General features: G+C 41.5%; 1 protein-coding gene across 1 annotated transcript in view; it reads right to left on the minus strand.

Annotated features, from left to right (window-relative positions):
• Positions 1-20,730, minus strand: part of dpy (dumpy) — a 149,553-nt gene that overhangs the window by 54,887 nt on the left and 73,936 nt on the right. Inside the window, exons 18-31 of the mRNA XM_066290092.1 lie at positions 19,793-20,642; positions 19,444-19,619; positions 18,468-19,391; positions 17,484-17,621; positions 15,931-16,716; positions 15,173-15,316; positions 13,135-13,206; positions 12,997-13,074; positions 4,565-12,328; positions 4,064-4,279; positions 3,508-3,690; positions 3,231-3,398; positions 2,847-3,173; positions 8-2,788 (exon numbers count right to left, since the gene is read on the minus strand). Of these exons, the coding sequence (XP_066146189.1) occupies positions 8-2,788; positions 2,847-3,173; positions 3,231-3,398; positions 3,508-3,690; positions 4,064-4,279; positions 4,565-12,328; positions 12,997-13,074; positions 13,135-13,206; positions 15,173-15,316; positions 15,931-16,716; positions 17,484-17,621; positions 18,468-19,391; positions 19,444-19,619; positions 19,793-20,642 (14,607 nt within the window). The remainder of the gene's footprint in view (positions 1-7; positions 2,789-2,846; positions 3,174-3,230; positions 3,399-3,507; positions 3,691-4,063; positions 4,280-4,564; positions 12,329-12,996; positions 13,075-13,134; positions 13,207-15,172; positions 15,317-15,930; positions 16,717-17,483; positions 17,622-18,467; positions 19,392-19,443; positions 19,620-19,792; positions 20,643-20,730) is intronic.

The following is a 20,730-nucleotide window of genomic DNA, read 5'->3' on the forward strand; positions in this document are numbered from 1 at the left end:
AACGTACTTTCGACTACAGGAGGTTGTCGACAGGCAGTCTGAGGGTCTCCAATGAATCCTTTAGCACAGGTGCAGACAGGAACATGGTTGAAAACGCTGCACTCAGCATTGCTTCCGCATAATCCCTCACAGGGATTTCTACAATGAAGCGAAAGACACGCCAACTGAGAAGGACACTCAGAGTTCATGGTACATTCGGGCCTGCAGCCTCCTGAGTAAGGATTTCCGATGTAAGGAGGAATACAAGCGCACTTGGCAGCACCTCCGCTAACTGAGCATTGAGAATTCTCTCCACACGGTGAAGGATTACAAGGATCTTTAGGAACTACGACGATTTTGGTGCAACCAACGAACGCATCTCCTTCATAGCTATTGAGACAGCTGCAGAAAGGTGTGTGATTGACCACCTGGCACTGAGCATGAGGCCCGCACGTTCCGAGGCAAGGATCAATGCATTTTTCATTCTCACAAGCTTGATGCTGAGGGCATTCTTGACTGATAACGCACTCGGGTCTACATAGAGGGGGGCTTCCTATGTAATTGGCCACACAAGAGCAGACTGGTCGGCTTTCTTTGACTTGACATATGGAATTAGGACCACAGGGGGATGGCACGCAAGGGTTTACTGGTTCTTCAGGAATAGGGTTAAATTTTTCTTCAGTAATAATTATAGGATGGCAATCAACGAAGGGGTTTCCCTCTTTTCCTGGGGGGCAGCTGCAAATGGGGTTGTGATTGATGACAGTGCACAATGCTCCCGAACCGCAAGTTCCTGGACAAGGGTCTGCACATTTTTGGTTGATGCACGCTTTGGTCTGAGGACATTCTGAGGTAGAGATACATTCGGGTTTACAGGCCGGAGCAATGCCTTGGTAGTTGGGCAGACATGAGCAGGTAGCGTAACCTTGGTGTGAAACTAAACATCTGCTGAAGGGACCGCATGGAGACGGGTCGCACGGGTTTACGGGAGGTAAGTGCGGTTGTGAAGGTATTACTACTTTATAACAGGCAACAAATGGGTCCCCAGTGTGTTGAGGGGGACAGAAGCAAATGGGAATATGGTTGACTACATCGCAGTGTGCTCCAACACCACAGACATCGGTACAAGGATTGGCGCATTTGGAATTGATGCAGGCTTTATCTAAAGGACAGTCAGGATTAATGACGCATTCAGGATGACACGCAAGATAAGGGTTGCCAAAGAAGCCTTTTCTGCACACACAGACAATTCCATGGTCATTTTCCAAACAGTCAGCATTTACCCCACATCTCTGATAATCACATGTGTCTTTAGGGGTTACGCCTGGAACAACTGGTGCTACGCAGTGCTGGAATGGATCACCAATTAAGCCTTGCGGACAACTACAAATGGGAGTATGGGCCACTACAGAACATAAGGCGTTGACGCCGCAAGAGCCGGGACAAGGATCAATACAGCTGAATCGAAGACAAACCAACTGGAAGGGACAGTCTGCGTTGGTCAAACATTCAGGCCTGCATTGCGGGTTGTATGCAGCCTCAGGTCCCAAACAGGGATCACAAATAGCAATCTGCGTTCCATAGATACTGCACTCCATATTGCCGCATGGGGATGGAGTGCATGGGTGCGTAGTCACGTTGGGATAAGTTGGAATAACTACGGTGGGAGTATGGATGCATTGCAAGAATGGGTCGCCCATAAAGCCCTCCAAACAAATACAGGCGGCTGTGTGATCTCTAACTTGACATTCTGCGTTAATGCCACATAGATGACCCAATGCACATGGATCCACACAATGGCGGTTCAAACAGGCTTTGTTGATAGGACAGTCCGAGTTGATTAGACATTCAGGTTGACAACCAATTTGAGGATCTCCATGGAAATCTGGAAGGCATGAGCAAACAGCCCTGCCATGGATTACTTGACAAATTGTATTGAGCCCACAAGGACTGGGCATGCAAGGATCGGGTGGTAAATACTGAGGTACTGGGAAGCACCGTATAATTGGATTTCCGGTAAGTCCCGGCTGGCAAGAACAAACAGGATGGTGCTTTTCAGCTCTACAATTGGCATTTAGTCCGCAGGAACCCGGGCAAGCATCTCTGCACCTGTAGGATATACACGCCTCATGATCTCCACAATTCTCGTCTACTACACATTCGTATCCAAAACATCCTAAAGATCCAGTAGGGTCTCCTCCCATGCCTTCAGGGCATCGGCACAATGAATTTCCATCAGGCGTCACAATACATTGAGCCCCAGGACCGCATGGATTCGGTACGCACGGGCTGGGAGGTTGAATTCTGCAGCCTGCGTACGGATCTCCAATAAATCCAGACCTACAGAAGCACTGCTCTTCATTATTGCTGTTATAACAGTCTGCGTTAGCTCCACATGGTCCAGGACTGCAAAGAAGTTTCTCAATAATGCTGCAACTTCTAAATGGATTTCCACCGGTGCCGTAAGGACAATAACAAACAGGCTCTCCATGAGGATCGCACAAAGCGCCAGTTCCGCATGGATTTGGTTCGCAAGGATTTTTGGGTTCTATGCAGCCGCGAATGGTGTTAGGGCTTTCCAAGAATCCTGGAAGGCAGGTACATTTAGCGAATCCATTAGCCAAAACTGAGCATTGGGTATTGGGGCCGCATGGCGAAGGATCACAAGGGTGAGCTGGTAATTTACAGGGAATGTGTGGAGGAGTTCCTTCATATTCTGGTAAGCAGAAGCACACTGCGTTTCCTCCAACCACCCGGCAACCTGAATTGGGACCGCAAGGATTGGGTTCGCATTCATCACCTTCTGGAACTAATTTACATACGTAAGTTTGGTGCGGACTACCTTCAAGGGATTTAAAAATACTTACTGCAATTCTTAAAGGGGTTTCCCGTCAACCCTTTCGGGCAGAAGCAAATGGGATTTCCGTTGTCCAGCTCACAAATGGCGTTAATTCCGCAAGGATTTGGATCGCATGGGTTGGTGGGAGGTTGGCAGGCTGCTCGGGCATCTCCTTGATAACCTGGTGGGCATTTGCATTGCGGTTTATGGTAGACTACATCACAGATAGCGTTAATTCCGCAATTGCAAGGTGAAATGCACTGTTGGTTAATGCAAGCCTCGGTGGTAGCGCATTCATCGTCGTGTCTGCAGCCGAGGACTTCAACGCATTCGACGTAGGCGTTACCCTCATATCCTACATATTCCATATTTTTAATGAGGCTATGGACAATTTAGGGTGGGATGGGCGTACCAGGTAAGCAGACGCATGTAGCTTCGTGGTTCTTAGGGATGCAATCGGCGTTGTCACCGCAAGAATCCTCGAAGCAGGGATTGATGCATCTTCGGTTCAATCTGTCACAGAGCTTATTAGGTGGACAATCTTCGTTGTATTGACAAACCGGGGGACCGTGGTCTAGAACTGTAATTCAATAACGTAAGTAAAATGAAGGGATTAAATACCCATGAGTGCATTTGGGTCCTTAACAACTCGGAAGCTTCGTTTTCTGTTAACTATTGGAGCAACTTACCCGGGGCACACCCAACAAATCCATCTCCTTGGTACCCCTCCTCACAACTACAGTCGCACCCATGGTTGGTGTTGATGCAGACGGCATGTTGAGCACAAGGGTTGTGAACATCACAAGGTCTTTGACATGCTCTATCTATGCATGCTTCGCTAATAGGACATTCTTCGTTCGTGGTGCAACCCACTATTGGAAAAGGGTGCCAAGGGAAAAGACGAAAAAGACACAGTAAGTATTTACACTCATAAATGGAAAGTTAACGTCTTAAAGAGCCCGATACTGAAAGTTCCTTTTTGTACATTTGAAAGGAGAATTACTGAAAAGAGATTGGTCTAACAGCTTACAGAAACAAACTTTGTACTACTTTTCATAATCTTTTTACAAAATGATTTGTTATGATTATTAGTCGTGGACGTTAAATTTTTATGAATTAATTTGATTACTCAGTATTAGACTAACGACGGATTATTTAAAGTATTTACACAAATTACGGGAAATCGTGCTGGGTTTGGCTTAGCGAAAACCAGCAAGACTTCCCGAACTGAAAATACGATCTTACTTGTGGGCGATTTGGAACATTTAACTGCGGGATTCCCCTCGTATCCCACGGGACAAGTGCAAATGGGCCTGTGCATTTTAGCCTGACAACGTGCGCCCTCTGCACAGGCGCTGGTAAATTCACAAGGGTCTTGACAAAGGGACATGTAACACGCCTCTGACTCGAGACAGTCCATATCGGATTTGCAAGGTTTTTTGGCCCTTTCATTTGGCGGAACTATTAGAAATGTTAAGTAGATTAGTAGTTTAGTTATATTAACACGAAGTTTAAGTCTTTGGAGATGGGCAAAACGGTACCTATTTACATTTAAGTGTAAGAACAAACCGAAACCATGTGGAACCAAGATTGGCCTGGTACCAATCTCCGTTACATTATTAAAGTGTGCTAGAATTTGGTTAAGACTATAGCTAGGGTATAATTACAAAAATATACAGACTAGATGCAAGACATCCCTCAGCAGCGCTGAAGGAAGTTTTGCAGCGTTTAGCAAATGTACAATACCTGGATAGCACATCCTGTGAGGATCTCCGTAATGGTGCTGGGGACAAATGCAATCAGCTGCATGATTCTCAGCAATACACTTGGCATTAGGACCACACAACCCTCCGATAGTGCACACATTTACACACTTTTTAAAGATACACACATCGGCATCTTCACAATCATTATCGACGAGGCATGCCTCAGTACGGTTCATTAACTTCGTATAGTTAGTCAGAGAAATTACGGTTTGATTCAATACAGGTACCACTATAGTTGTTAAGACAGCTTCCGTGGTCGACTCCACGGTTGCAGGAGTAGTCATGCTGGTGTGCAACTCAGGTGAGACAGTGACCATGGTACTACCAGTGGTAGTTAGTTCTACAAGTTGACTAGTGGTCATTTTAACGATGTGTGTCCGTAATACACTTGTCGATCCGGTACCAGTTGAAACGTATCTAGGAGTTGTGATATCGACCACTTCACCGTCATTAACATGAATAGTCGTCTTTCCCAAAGTGACCATTTTATTCACCTCTTCAGAAGTTAAAACAGTACTGAACGTAGTACTTTCACCTAAACGCTTAGTAGTACTCTCAGTAGTAGTCATCCCAGATTGAAACTCGCTTAAAGTAGTGAAACTCACTGTATAGGTGGTCGAACTGGCAAATTCAGTACTTCTTGGCGTGCTAGTAAATTGTCGAGTGGCAGTACTCTCCTCATATTTGGTTGTTGTCAAGGGGGTAGTGTATTCAGTTGCAGTTTTCTTAGTAGCAGTATTATCCACAGTACTAGTAGCCACTGTGCTAGTATCATTAGGTGGTTGAGTGAAGAGCTTAGTTGTAGCCGAACTAGAAGCCGTCGCAAAATCATCCATCCCCGATGAATGTCTGGAGGAAGGGATATTCTCCAGAGGTTTTTTTGTAGTTTTATGGGCTTCCACAACTATGGGGGATGTTGTAGAGGTGAGGCTCAAAGTAGATGGTACGTCCATTGCACTATCTTTTTCGGTCTGTTCACGAATAATTGATGTTTCAGTAGTGGTGCTCATTGTATCTGGCAACATAAAGGATATTGTAGTACTATCTTGAGTTGTAGTCGGGGTCTCAGCAATTATCATATCGATAGTAGTACTATCAATTCCTAAAGTTTCAGAAGTTGGAGTTTCTACAGTCTCAGTCATATTAATCGTAGAATAATCCTGAGTTTGGGGTGTAGTAGTAATTGGTTTTTCAGTAGGACTTAATGTGGATGTACTTTCTGCGGTACTATCACCATCTTTAGTAGTGGTAGTTGCAACTGTTAAATTATTTGTAGTTTGCAGTGTAGTACTAACTAATTCAAACTCTGAAGTGTTTTCTGTCGAATAGTGAGATGATTGGGAATTGTTCTCTGGTTCAGTCAGTTCAGTTACGTATGTTGGTACTTGCGAAGCTTCAGTACTGCTTTTTGTAATAGTACTTGTTTGTTGCTCAATACCAAGTTTCTCAGTAGTTGCGTAGGTAGAATGAATTGCAACTACAGTTTCTTGGGTAGTGTCAGGTACACCAACGGTTGTTTCATCAATTATATTATGAGTAACAGTTGGTGTAATGTAAGATTCTGTAGATGCATCATCTCTGGTCGTCTTCATGGTTAATGTTGATTTTGTACCCTCATATCCTAGTTCTGTAGAGCTGGATAATAAATTCACAGTACTGTATTTAGCTTCTATTGCAGAAATGGTAGTCGACTCAATTTCAGATGTTCCCTTTGTAGTACGATAAGTACTAGGAATTTCACTGGATTGATCTGTTGAAAACTGTGTAGCAAGACTAGTTGGTTCTGTTTTTCGCGGTGATACCGTGGTTTCATTCAATGTATTAAATATTGTGGGAATTGTACTTACACTACCTGTAACAATTCCAGCCACAGATGGTACTGCAGTCGAATTGCTAATAGATTCTACTGAAAATGCATCCGTTGATGATGAAGTAGTCTTGCTTCTCAACGTAGTAGTTTCTCCTCCAGATGTTGAAATACTTACCATTATTCCATCAGTTATTCCTGTTGTCACGTTAGGAACGTCAGTACTACTTAGTCTTGACGTAGTTTCTATAGTGGGTATTATAGTTATATTCTCATAACTGGTATTGTTACTACCTGCAGTTCTCATGGTTTGATCCGTACCCTTAGTATGCTCTTTTGAAGACACGTCTGGCAACATAGTAACCAAAGTTTCTTGAATAGTAGTAATAGATGATCGAAATGTTGACATCTCACTACCGACAGAAGTACTTTTAACTGTTGTGTTTTCTTTGTTATTGCTAGAGGTACTGGTAAATGGTGCTACAGTCTGAGTATATTCTTCAATACGAGACCCTGATTTAGTACTACTAGGATGCTCAGTTGTGTCCAGTCCTTGTCTTTCATTTGTGGTATTCTCAGGACTTGTCTGTGAAATAGACACCGGGAAAGTCGGAGAATACGTAGATATTTTTAAGGTCTCCGTACTAATAGAATCGAAAGAAGTAGATGACGTAAACTCAGTCGTACTAGAACTTGTAGATTCAGTTTTTTTTTTCAACTCATATTTAGGGGTACTATCACTTGTTGATTGTGTTGTCACGCTTTCAGTCCCAAGAAATTTGATGGTGCTTAAATGATCTTCAGACGTACTTTTTGGTATCATCGAAGTGATTTCCCTTAACGTTACTGTTTCATCTTTCATTGTGCTAGAAAAATATGAAGGTGTATAGGTTTCTTCTGTTTGCTGAATGGTAGTATCATTTTGAGGTTCTTTAGTTTGCGGTTCTTGCATTTGAGGGGTAGTGATATCACTTATTGTTTGAGGTGTGATAGTTTGAATTTCATTTTTTATTGTTTTACCGTTTCCTGTAGAAGATGTCTGAGTACTACTACTAATTTGAGAAGTTGAAGATATAGTTTGTTCTAATTCAGTTTGGTACTGTGTGCTACCTAATGTAGTGTCAGAGAGTTTGACTGATGTTGCAATAGTAGCTTCTGTTGCAGTAGCTTTTCCTAAGGTTGTCTCCTTCTGGAAATTAGTACTACTTGTTCCAGTTGTTATCTCTCTAGACATGTCAATTATCTGAGTTGATGTGCTTTGTTGTCCTACTATTGAATATGGTGTAGTACTAGTTAAAGACTGTACTGTTTGAGGAACTCTAGTTCCAAGGGTGGTACTTAAATTTGCTTCCTCTGGTGTTACTGCTTCAGTTACATTGGAAATCAATGTCGATTTCATTAATTCTGTTGATGACGTATCTTCAGTACGACTAGTAGTTGAGAATTCTGGTGAACTTTCAAATGCTTCTGTAGGAATAGCTCGAGTAGATGAAACAGTAGTGCTCTCAAGTTCTTTTGAGAGTAACGTAGTACTAGTGGGCGGTACTAATATTTTCGGTTCCTGTGTTTCCAGAGTGGCTCCAGTAGTTCCTTGAGTGGTAGCCTTTAATTCCACTTCAGTAGTTTTGCTACTTAATATTCCACCATGCCCATAGTCTATAGAATATTCGGAAGTACTCAAGACTGATTCCTCACTTTTAGTTTTTGACACTTCAAGAGAAGTATCAGTAGATGGCAAAAAGACCGTTTTTCCAATTATTTCTGTGACAGTAGTTTTATCCTGCACTGTAGTGAGATTATGATCAGTCACTATTGTTCGAGGCTCCAAAGTTTGGTAAATATCTTGGAATGTAGTTGGAAAGGAGGTACTGGTAAATTCCCCTGCAGGCGATGATGATGTTTCTCTTTCAGTAGTACTAAATCTTGTACTTGAAATTTTTGTATCGGTGATCGTCGAGATTGTATCAGCCATAGTTGTGGACTGAGATGATTTAATTTGTTTCGTGTATTCAGTGGTGCTAGCTAAGGGTTCTATTGTCAGGAATTCTGGACTCTGAGTGTTTACTGTTCCCGATGTAGATCCCCTTAATGTAGTATGCGATATAATATCAGTGGTGCTAGTAGTATAATGAGGTGTTGCTGATTCTGGCGGTATGGTAGTAGCTCGAATGATTTCTATATTACTTGTAGTTGGTTCCATTACTGCATCAAAAGTATTTGTTTCAATAGGTTGTTTTGTCTCAGATGTTTGTACATTAGTAGTGCTACGTACAGTATTCCCAACTGATTCAGTTACGAAAGTTACATTCTCCGTTTCTTGAGTACTAGGAGATTGATTACTCGGTAAAACTGTTCCTTTAGTAATCTGCCAAACGCTAGAAATAGTGGTTTGAGATGATGTTGTATGGTCACCTATTTTCACGGCTTGTAATGTGGTATAGTCAATAGGTTCTCTAGGGGTACTATGAGTTTCAGAAGTGTCTTGAGTTTGCCATTCAGTAGAAGTTACCTCACTATTACTATAACTTCTAGTTTCAGTACTATCAACAGTATTTCGTTCAGGAGATAAAGTGGTTGACTGAGTTTTCTGAAGATCATAAATACTAGTAACTTCTGATGTTTGAGTAGATCTAGTCTTATCTCTGCTGGCTTCGGTACTCACAAACATCTCAGTAACAATTACTCGTGGTTTCACAGTCTCAGGAAGTTCTATACGAACAGTAGTACTTTGTGACATACTACTCTGAGTCACTGGCAAAGTACTTAGCTTCACCTTAACATCTTCTTGATATTTGGTACTAATGAAAGGTTCTACTGTTTGAGGAGACTTTGTGATTTCTGGAGTAGTATCTTCAAAAATTTTTATGGACTGGTCTGTTGACTTTATTGTTATTTCTGAGAGGCTATCCGCAGTTGTAGTAATTATTGGTTTTGCCGTTAGATGGGTCTCTGTGCTACTAGTAGTACTTCCTTGTGAAACAATCTCAGTTAGAGCTGTGGGAATCTCTGACTGTTCTGTTTTAGTAAACGATAAATCAGTACTTTGATGATATTCTGTTGTTTCAAATCCTGGTACTTTAGTTTCGATTTTTTTATTGGTGTCAAAAGTTGTGATTCCTGATTGTGTAGTACTCTGATTGAAAGCTAAAGCGGTTTCTTCAGTAACTTCTGTACGAGGGGAATTTACGTGAATAGGAGTAGAAAAAGTTGAACTTTCAGTGGTTCCAATAGCTTCAGTTGTAGTGGAATGTGTTGAATAGAGATGTGGCGAAGTATTAGGTACTTCAGTACTAGTAATAATTGTTGCTTTTGTAGTTGGCTCAGTGGCAACTGTTATCTCTTTTGAGTATCCGACAGTATCAATAGTATGCTCTGATTGTGTCGTACGTTCTGCATCTTTGAGAGTCATAGTTGTACCTTCACGAGTTGTCAATGGTGTTGTTCCAAATCCAGTAGTAAGTACTGAAGATTGTGTTTGGCTGTTGAAATCTAAACTAGTGCCTTCAGTAGTTTTTACTTCAGTAGTAGTGACTTGATTTGTTGTAGTACTTAATAAGGAACTTGTTTTTTCCGAAGTTTCAGTGATGTTTTGAATTTCTGTTTTTGATAGAATAGTACTGAATCCTTTTTCAGGTTCAGAAGTGGTTTTCTCGCCAGATTCGGTTGTAAATTCTGCACCAGTCGTATGAGTAATTATTGAATGATCAACTGTAGTGCTACTTGAAGAACTTGTTACAGCTGAACTTTTAGTAGACCCACTGTAGGGACTTTGAGTCTCAGTTCCTGGTCGAAAAATCGTGAAATTAGTACCAGTACTCATGGGTTCTTTGCTGGTACCTGATGGTAGTAAAGTAGATCCTTCTGGAATCGTTGCAGTTGATGTAGAAAAAGGGAACTTGGTAGTACCTAAGAAATTTGTTGACGCACTAGATCTTTTTGTGGTTTCCATAGTCAGAGTTGTAGTTTCTGGTACTGTCACTGTATTCATGAATTTCTTCTCAGAAGTTACTGATTGTGATTCAGGAGTTTCTGTTGTACTTAGTTTCGTACTAGTCGTTGGTACTCTAGTAAAACTTTGTAAAGAAGTTTCAGTAATTGAAATGGAAGTTCCAAAAGAACTTGTTTCAATAGAACTTTCACTACTGCCGTGAGGTTCAGTTTTTGGCAGAAGAGTGGTGAATTCGTTTTTCATACCATCAGTCAATGATGACTGTGGAATCTCACTTGAAGTTATTTGTTCAGTTCTGGTTACTTGCACTGTCTCCGTACTAACATCTAATGGCACTGCGGAAGAACCTTCTGCAACTGTACCAGTAATTGTTGAATAATGAGCAATGGGAGTTTCTGAAGTACTTGTAGTTACAGCAGAATTTTCTGTACTGCTTTCAGTTTTTCCTCTTGGTAATAAAGTGTTGAATTGTTTTTCACTACTAGGAGTGACTGGCGGGGATTTTGGAGTTTCAGTTGTAATTACTGGAGTAGTTGAAGTTATTCCTGCTAATTCTGTACTGGTTATAGAAGGTAAAGGGGAGGACCCATTGATAACTTCATCGGTAACTGTTAAATATCGAGGACTGGTAGTAATAGAAGAAGTTGTCATTTCAGTCGAACTTTCAGTATTGTGCTGTATCTCTGTTTGTGTAACCTGAGTAGTTAGTTTTTCTGTGTTAACACTCACTGGTGGTGATCTTGGGATGCCAGATGTAGTTTTAGAATCAGTTGTAGTTATTTTTACTGAAGATAATGTGGAAGACTCCTCTAGAATCGTACTAGAGACTGTTAAATAGGGCGTAGTGAGAACTTCTGCACGACTTGTTGTTTTAACTGAATTCTCAGTACTGTCCTGAGACGTTATTTTTGGCAGTAAAGTAGTTACTTGTCTATCAGTACTAAGAGTGACTGGTGGTGGTCCTGAAGTCTCCATTGTAGTTTCTGGAGATACTGTGGTTACTCTTACTGAAGCTAACGTGGAGGAACCTTCTGCAGTTTTATCTGTAACTGTCGAATAATAACTTGTGGTTCGAAGAATGCTTTTAGTATCTTGTGTGATATCGTCGTTTGGCAATATGGTCGTCTTCTCTTTGTGAGAAGATCTTGTTTGCTCGGTGGTCGGTTTAGAAAATTCAGATTCTATAAACTGATGTGTGGTACTTTCAGACTTTGCATCAATACTTACAGTGGTGGCTTTTGTGCTTGTAAGTCCATCATAAATTGTCCTTTGTACGGATTCAACATTAGTACTTCTGCTTTCAGAATCTTCCGGCAGTGTGAAATATTTTTGGGTTGTTTTAGACCGAACCCGAGTTGTCTCCTCAGTATTAAGAGGTGTCACTGTAGTACCAGTAAAACTAATAAAAGTGGTTTTCCCATCACCCTCAAATGTGGTGTCAGAAGGTTGAGCTATCATATCCGGGGCGGGTGTTGTTAAGGTTGTTCGTGTAGATGTTGTCTTGAAAATTGGTAATTTAGTGGTAAATTGAGGTTCCTTTTGTATCGACCGATGCGTGGAACTTCTAAATGTTGAGTCATTTCTGAATTCTAAGAGTCTAGTGGTTTTCACCGACGGAGCAGTAGAACCAGTTTTCATATCTTCTCTAGCAGGACCTTGAGTGTACATAGGTACTTGGGTCGGAATAAAGATATTCTCACTTGTCGAAGCTGTCTTAACAATATTAATTAGCGTTACTTTTCCATCGTACTGGGGAGTAACAGTTACGTATTTCTCACTAGTAGTAGTTTCTGGGTAAATATGCACAATTTCCTCAGTGATACCCGTAATGTCTGGCAATGCCTCGTCAGTGGTAAATAGTGTGCTTAGCTTCGATTCCGTGGTAAGTTCCTGTTTACGTGTTAGAGTGGTAGCAGAAGTAGCGTTTGTTATTTGAGAAGAGGTCACCGATTGTGTTTCGGTTAGTGTTTCTGGTGTTGTACCAACATCTGTTATTTTAAAATAAACAATTACGCGTGAGTAAGTATATTACATTTCTCGTGTGACATGTGGGTGTCGTGACCGGGCATGCAATGATCAAGCGGAAAGCTCCACAGCTCCATTCCCCAAACCTTAACCTAGACTATATACATAAAAACTAGAACTAGGAAGAGACCGTTGGTGAAACCAGTACAAAGTTCACTTGTGGTATAAAAGTAGGAAAACATCAGTCCTGTTTGACAGATTGCCATAGCAGTAATGGTACAAGTGACGACGCAATGGTGTTGCTATTTTCACAATTTACAGTATAAAACAATGAGAAGGTTAGGAAGAATGTACAGTTATTATGATGATCTGTAAAGACAGAGAAAAATATAAATCAGTTATGTCCTTTTTGGCTGATCGTTTCCCGAGGCAGCAGATCCATGTCTCAGTACCGATGACATTGGTGATTGCTCCAGTTCTTGTGGTTTTAGTCTTGCGATGAATGCAGTGAGGAAGGGAAATATGGGGAGGGTTGATGGCAATTGACTCAGAGAAACAGCAACACACTTTCAAGATATAAAATCATGATTTGATGCGTTTGTATAATTTCATTTTTCTGAGGTCATTGATATACAAGAAAATAAAACAAACGCACCAAGAATAGTGTTATGGGATGTGAATTGAAACTTACCTTTGTGGCAGGCTTTAGTCAGAGGGTTGCAAGAGACTCCTGGAGGGCAATGGGAGCATCCCGGAGGATTTCTTGCCACTGTAATTATTTCAATATTTCAGGTGGGTTCGTTGCGTCACATTATAAGAGAGCACTTACGTAAATTGCAATTGCAGCCATCGCATTGCTGGCCTAGGTGGGCGCAGTCGTGATCACTCTGACATTGGCAAACTAAAAAACGGCGATTGATATATAGAGTGTCCCAGGGAACTTTGGCTATTCTGAATACCTTTTCTCATGTTTGTTTAAAAAAATACAATAAAGTACCTCAACTTTGATAAGGAAGGGGACATCATTTGGTGAAAAAGTTGTTTTAGAAATGCCCTCCCTCCACCCCGGGAAGCCACCCCTTTGAAATTTTAAAATCGGAAGAGGGGCTGTGTTACACCTCGTTCGGATGGTAATTTTATTGTCTACATCATAAACATTTTTTTTCAATTTTGTACGTCAGTCTAGCAAAAATAGAGCAAAATCCAAATGAATTGATTTTAACCATGAATGTTATTGTAATGAACGCTGAAAGTGTAAAGTTAGACCGAAAACGCATCGACACCTCAAATGTATCGATAACAATGACGTGTCTAACACCCCATTTAAAATTGATAAATCCTAATTTTTGTGGAGGAACAATTAATCGATATTTCCCTCTGAATTTGGTGGTTTCACTACTTCGTGGCAAGACATCGCTTTGCAGTTGGTTCAATTTTTAATTTGATGAAAATGATTTTTACTATAAAGAGAGAATCGAGATCATGAGTCTGTATTATTAAAAACAATGATTCTGCAAGAGCGGTTGCTCGTATCTTCGATTTAGATCATCTTGGTAAAATGATATGTCATCCTTATGTATCTAAGTTGCTAATGAACTTCGACGAGACTGGTTTCGTCCAAATCGTGGTTCTGGGACTTGTTTAAGTGGACAACAGAACGTCTGTATGAAAAATTGCTGAGCAATCCGGCGTTTTAAAAAGTACTATTCATAGAATGAAAAAAAAAGGTAAAAATTCCATCCCTACGTCATAAAACTAGTATAGGATTTAAACACGAATTTATAGTATAATACCATATTTTCTGATGAACCTTAATTCTGTTTCAATGCTGAAGGTAACAGACATGTGTACCTGTCGTTGCTATAATGATAATGATGAAATATTCATTTCCTTCGAGACACCCACATTCAGCAACCTCAAACATTGAACGTTTGGACAGGGGTTTTGGGCGATCACATTGTTGGATTATTTTTTATTCCAGGAACGTTAAATGTAAAAAGTTATTTACAACTTCTACAAGACGCCATAATTTCCAGGATAAGTGAAGTACTTGAACAAGACCCCGCCTGTTAGAACATGAATTACTTTTTCAACAGGATGGAACTGCTTCACACTACACTGTTGCCGTCCGAAAATTTCTAGATGGAGAATTTTCTGGAAAATCGATTGATAGAACAGCTCCAGCCGAGTGGCCTGCGATATCCCCTGACCTTAGTCCTCTGAATTTTTTTTCTCTGGGGACATTTGAACACCAAAACCAATGACACACAATCTGATACTCTCGAGGAGTTACGTGCCCGAGTCGTCGAAGAGCACCGATGAATAACACCAGAACTGTTAGATAATATGCAGCGAAGGATTGAGAATTAGCTATACATAGCTACAAAAGTCAGTGGTGGTCACTTTTGATACTTTTCATGATAAAATAAATAAAACATCAGCAAAAATGATTGAAATTAAAGTGTTTGCTGTTTGTTCAATTCCTGCAAAACCGAAATTGAGAAATTTAGAGTAACTCTTTTTGATCACACAGCGAATAAAATTACCCTTGAAGCGAGGTATAACATGATCAGGGGTAGAGGGCAATTCGAGAGCAACTTTTTAATCAAATCAATCAAAGTTGTACTATTTAACGTTTTTTTTTGTAACAAACAGAAAAGATACTCAGGGTGAACAGTTTTTCCTGGAACACCCTGTAGATGAGGTTGTCTCTAGAAGTAATGAAGACGGAAAATTTCGAAACGCGCATGTGCGGTAAACGTGCCAAGTTAATTTTCGGACCGAGATGTTTCAAGTGAAAGTATTATTTATTCGCCAAGGCTTTCACTTTAGGAGTGAATTGAAAAATGTCCAATTGCTATATTTACCTTTAACGCATACAGGCTGATGTTCCTGCACGCGACAGTCCTGGGAATTGGTACATGGGTTCGAAACCAAACATGGGTTCTGACATTTTCTGTTTACACAAGCTTGCTGAGGGGCACACTCGGAATGAGAGCGACACTGGATATCTAAATTGAAGTGTTTAATATTGCTCATTAGAGTTTTGCAAATGACAGTGGCAGCTGATAGATATGGAAATACGACACAGTGAAATATAAAGAAGCAAAATACACAAGCTCCAGCACCAAAACCCCGAAAATATTTACATATATACATCGCACTATAGACGTTTGGACTACTCTACAATACAAGAGTATTTACCGACTTGGTCCTAAGAGGGGTAAACATTCTCTAAACGTATTACTAAAAGTAGCTGAAGCATTAATTTATTCAATTACTTCTAATCGATCAAAAATGATAGACACAGGGGCGTTGCATGTGATTTTGATGGTAGATGAATTTGAACGCCCATGCTTCTATAGAAATTAAACGCAGAAAACAGAAGTTAATGGAAGTATGTCCTAAAGGCCGATACAGAAGGAAGACCCTTGAAGCCAGCGATGAAAATAATGGTCATGTCCTGGATAGATGCATGTCTCAGTCCAGTGGATGTTGATATGAAAGGCACAGACGTAGCATAGAAAATAGTTGATTACTCGCAAAGTACAAGTAGACCGAAAGCAACGAGCTTCGTTGATTTCGATTATTGGGCTAAATTCCTTGCACCCGGGGTTATCTTTACCTTTGAAGCATCCATATCTTGGGTCTTGTTTATATCCTGGGGGACAATACTCGCAAACGGGTTTATGGTCTTCGACTTTACACGGGGTGTTTTCGGGACAATTGGCAGTTTCGCAAGGATTTTCGCATCTAAATGCCCTGCAGGCCTGATCTGAGCTGCAGCCACTATCGCGCAAGCAAATCGAAAGCGAAGGGCTACAATTTTTCAAGCAAATACATGTGGGTTTGTGGTGTAGCACGTCACAAGTTTTATCAGGGGCACAAGGCGCTTCTGGCCTGGCAGTACAAGGATTTTGGCACACTCTGTCTATGCAAGCTCTATTATCTGGACATTGGTCGTCGGCGGTGCATTCAGCCTTCTCGGGGGCGCACGATATTTCCCCGCGCTCGTTTACCAAAAATCCTTTCTTGCACACACAGGTGGCTTTGTGATAATGCACTTCACACTTCTTGTTATCAGTACATCTAGCCCTTTGGCGTTCGCAAGGGTCGTAACATTTCCCACTTCTAAGATCGCAGGCCAATTTTGAGTCGCAATCTGAATCTGTGAAGCACACTGCCACTCCTGAAGGTCTTGGTTGCGTTTGCGAGCATTTTGGGTCTGGGTAGCATCCAGTATTGGCGCTACCCATGTAGCATTCTGGACAAGAGCATCTAGGTCGATGCTGAAGGGTCTTACATAGCGCATTTTCCCCACATGCGCCTTTTAGGGAGCACGGGTTTACGCACTGGAAGTTGATGCAGGCTTTCTGGTCTGAGCAGTCTAGGTCATTGTTACATTCAGCAGCTACAGGGGCGTAGGACAAAAGAAAAGAAAGCTTTAAGAAACCGTGAAAGGAAGTCAGCATTTACAATAAGTACACAACACAACGCATGCGGGTGTGACCAAGACAGTCAGAGAATCAGAGAAATGAAAGAGGCCATCTCAACACACGACCGTACAAGCTGCGAGTATTTACAAGCGCTTTTAGCCTAGGAGTAATGCTATTTTACAGCTAACTGGAAAAAATGGTAATATACAGGATGTGAGAATGCTCTTTTCATAGTTCCCAATCTGACGTATCAATCATCAAACCCGCAGCGCGTGGCTGTGGAGGTCAGTTCCTTAGCACACTCATGATCACGAAGAAAATAATGCAATTTACATCTGTGTGGAATGTGATTGGGTGAAAGGGATGCGAGTTTAATAAATAAGGGATGCATGACGGACAGATTGGAACCCTGAAGTGTACATTCCACATGAGGTTTGTTTTTACATAGATGTGAGGTATTTACAAACATATTCCACAATACCTAAACCACCACGTTATTAGACCAATGTAGACAAACAACATTCCTATAGCGTTTTACGCGGCTGTGACAGGGCCGTATAGAAACTCAGGAATGTTTTTGAGATACTTATTGAGTCTGCGCGTAGGCCAGGTATGTACGAGGTGAGATAATAACCACAATAAAAAGCCTTCTTTGTACTGTATACACAATTAACCATAGAAAGAAATTTATAAATTATTATAAACAAAAGGGTAGATTCTTTGAGGACAATGCTTGGCTTACCCTTCCGGCATTCGTTCTCGGGCTCGCCCGAAAATCCGGGTTTACAACGACACACGAAGAATGCTTGTTCTCGTATGCATTCCGCATTCTTACCACAACCTTCAGTCCTGCAATCTAGAGCACTTCGATCTAATGAACCTGAAACAGAGAATTATTGAAGATTGAATCGACTCATTAAGAACATTCAAGTGCTACAAGTTTTAAGTTTGGTCCCTACTCAAGTTCGCTCAGTACCTAAATCGACTTTTGTGTTTCTCTTGGCCAGGAACATACAGGACGTAACACTTAATTTGGAATATCGCATTATCTCGACTACTCATAGTTTAAGTTAAGTATTAATTAGTAATTAGTAATTAGTATCGAGCTTTAGTCACCCTGACGGGAAAACGTATAGGTGCTAAAGTTGATTCTGTTCCACCCCCCGCATGGGCGGGGTGAAGGTTAACTTTGTAATTTTAAGTAGCAACCCTTATTTTTTTTATACATAAAGCTAAAAACAAGAAAAAAATGTGCGACATATTTGTTCCATTCGCCCTAAGAAACACGGCAGTTCCTCTCTCGCTTATGATTTATCAAAAAGTTTGATGATATCTCTTTAGAATTATTGAAAACGTGAATTTTTCTATATTTTACTTAAACTAAATACTCAAAATGGTGTAGCTCAACTTCAATTTAGTGCCCTGGGACCGTTAACGTATGGTCTGGAATCGTTGGTTGTACACCTATCGACTTCCACATAACTGAAGGCAACTTCATTGGTGAAACATACCGGAATATTTTGAAAAATGAATTGCCCACATTATTTCAGGACTTGAACCTAGAAGTGGGTCAGAACGGTAATTGGAGGGGAATCAACTTCAGCACAAATACATTTTACCCTCAATATTATTAAAGTTTGACGATAAACATTTTTTTTATAGAATGCCTAGTATTCGAGATATTCCGATCTTCGAGGTTAAATGTTACACACTGTATGCGACTTACATTCAATGGTAGGATCGCCGGCTGGTTTGTTCGAAGGGCACACACATTGTGGTTTCCCACCAACCACTTTGCAGATAGCACCCACTCCGCACAAAGTGTTTTTACACAAATTGACGCTCTTACTGTCACAATTGCACCCTTTATAAGCATCCCCAATGCATCCAGGCGTGCAACTGCACTCGTAGTTGCCCTCGCCTACATCTTTACATTTGGCGTTGGTACCGCAGGGGTTCTTCAGACATGCTTGAATTCCTCCTTGTTTACATTCAACTAAGGCATTTCCGATATATCCAGGAGGACACGAGCAGAAGGCTTGTCTGTCGATGATTTTGCACTGGGCGTTAGGCCCGCATGCTCCCTTCTCTAAGCATGGATTTATGCAAATTCCATCAGAGCCGCATTTTTTATTAGGCTCGCATTGCTGGTCTTCTTTGCACTGGTAGGGGGAGCATACGGCGTTAGGGTCACCTTGATAGCCATCAGGGCATAAGCAAACTTTTCTGTGCTCAGATGCTCTACAAACGGCGTTCTTGCCGCAGGCAAAAGGATGCTTGCAAATATTGACACATTTTCCTTTACTGCAAGTTTCAGAGCTTGCACAGTCGCTGTCGGATCTACAGCCAGGAATGCAAGTCCCGTTAGAGCAAATTTGGCCCTGGGCACAGCCCAATTGAGGTGAACAAATACTTCTGCATTGCCCTTTAAGACATGTTTCTCCGCAGGAACAATCACTCGTGGATTTGCACTTTTTGGTGCAATATCCAGCAGAATCGCAGTCGCAATGGTGGTTACACTTGGCGGCAGCTTGAACGCAGGAAATTAGAGGATCTCCCAGGAAATTTGAAGGACAGCTGCATTGGGCCAGATGGTTTGTCACCTTGCAGTCGGCACATACTCCACAAGTGGCAAAACTGTCGCATGGATCTAGATTGAGAAGCTGTGGATAAGAAATTAGGTGAAGGGTAAGAGAAATCACCTTGGCATTTGCTGTTGATGCAGGCCTGGCTTTGAGGACATACAGAATCGTTTCTGCAGCCCATGATGCAAAGTCGGTTCTCGCAGATTTGGTTTGCGTTGCAGAATCCGTCAGAATTGCAGACGGTTTGGCAGATACCTCTAACGCAACGTTCGTTTTCTAAGCAGTTTTGGTCTCTGTAGGAAAAATTGTGCTATTGTATAGAATATGGAGTATGGAGATGGAAGTAATAGATTCAGATCAGAAACTGTCAACCCTACATTGACTGAGGGTAACATTTAAAAATGGCTTAGGAAAAATTAGTGTCAAATCGATGGAATTTGTGGCACCCTGTACAAGAGCAACTTACGTTTTGCACGTTCCTTGACAAAATCCTTCCACGCAAGCCTCATCTTTCTCGCATACACCTTTGCTACTACTGCAGGCTTTTGACAAACGCTTGCAAGTGTCTTGAGGATTTCCTTCAAGCAAAACTGGACATTCGCATACCCTTTTATGATCCACTACTGAACACTTCGCATTGGTGCCGCAAGCTGTTGGTGAAGAGCACAGGTCTACACATTGGCTATTAACGCACGATTTATTGTGGGGGCATCCCGAATTTGCTCTACATCCAATCGCGCACTTCAAGCCTTCGCAAATCTCCCCACTCCTACAGTCATCATCCTTGCGACAAATGGGTTTGCACACCCCACTTTCACATCTTTCATTATTTAAACATCCCCCATCGGAACCACAAATACTTCTGCAAAAATCGTCCTTGCAGATGAGGTTTTTATTAGAGCAATCTGAGTTTTGTGAGCAAGGTTCTGCAGGAACACGGACGCAACCAATATTTGCTGATGGATTAGGTACCAGCCCTTCTGCGCACGAACATGTGGCGCGATGGTTCACGACGGAACATTGCGCATTAGGGCCGCAGGTACTGTCACTACAAGGACTTGAGCATTTGTTGTTAAGGCAGGACTCGCTGCTGCCGCAATCCTCGTCTCCACGACAGCCGAAAATGCACTTGTTGCGCAAGCAAATGTGGCCCAGGAAGCAGTCATTGTCCACTCTGCAGGTCAGCATACACTCGCCTTTGAGGCACTTCTCGTTCAATGCGCATTCGATGTCGGATTTGCATTGAGGCATGCAAATGTTGTCTTTGCAAGTCGAGTTGACGAAGCAGTCCGACGTCGAGGAGCAGGCAACTGGCACTAAGAAAAGATTCATTAGAGAAGTTAGTTTAAAATAGCAATTGATAGATTCTGGTTAGTTTGGGTTTGACTCAATTAACCTGACTTC

The sequence above is a fragment of the Euwallacea fornicatus genome, chromosome 14, assembly GCF_040115645.1.
Source record: "Euwallacea fornicatus isolate EFF26 chromosome 14, ASM4011564v1, whole genome shotgun sequence".
NCBI lineage: Eukaryota > Metazoa > Arthropoda > Insecta > Coleoptera > Curculionidae > Euwallacea > Euwallacea fornicatus.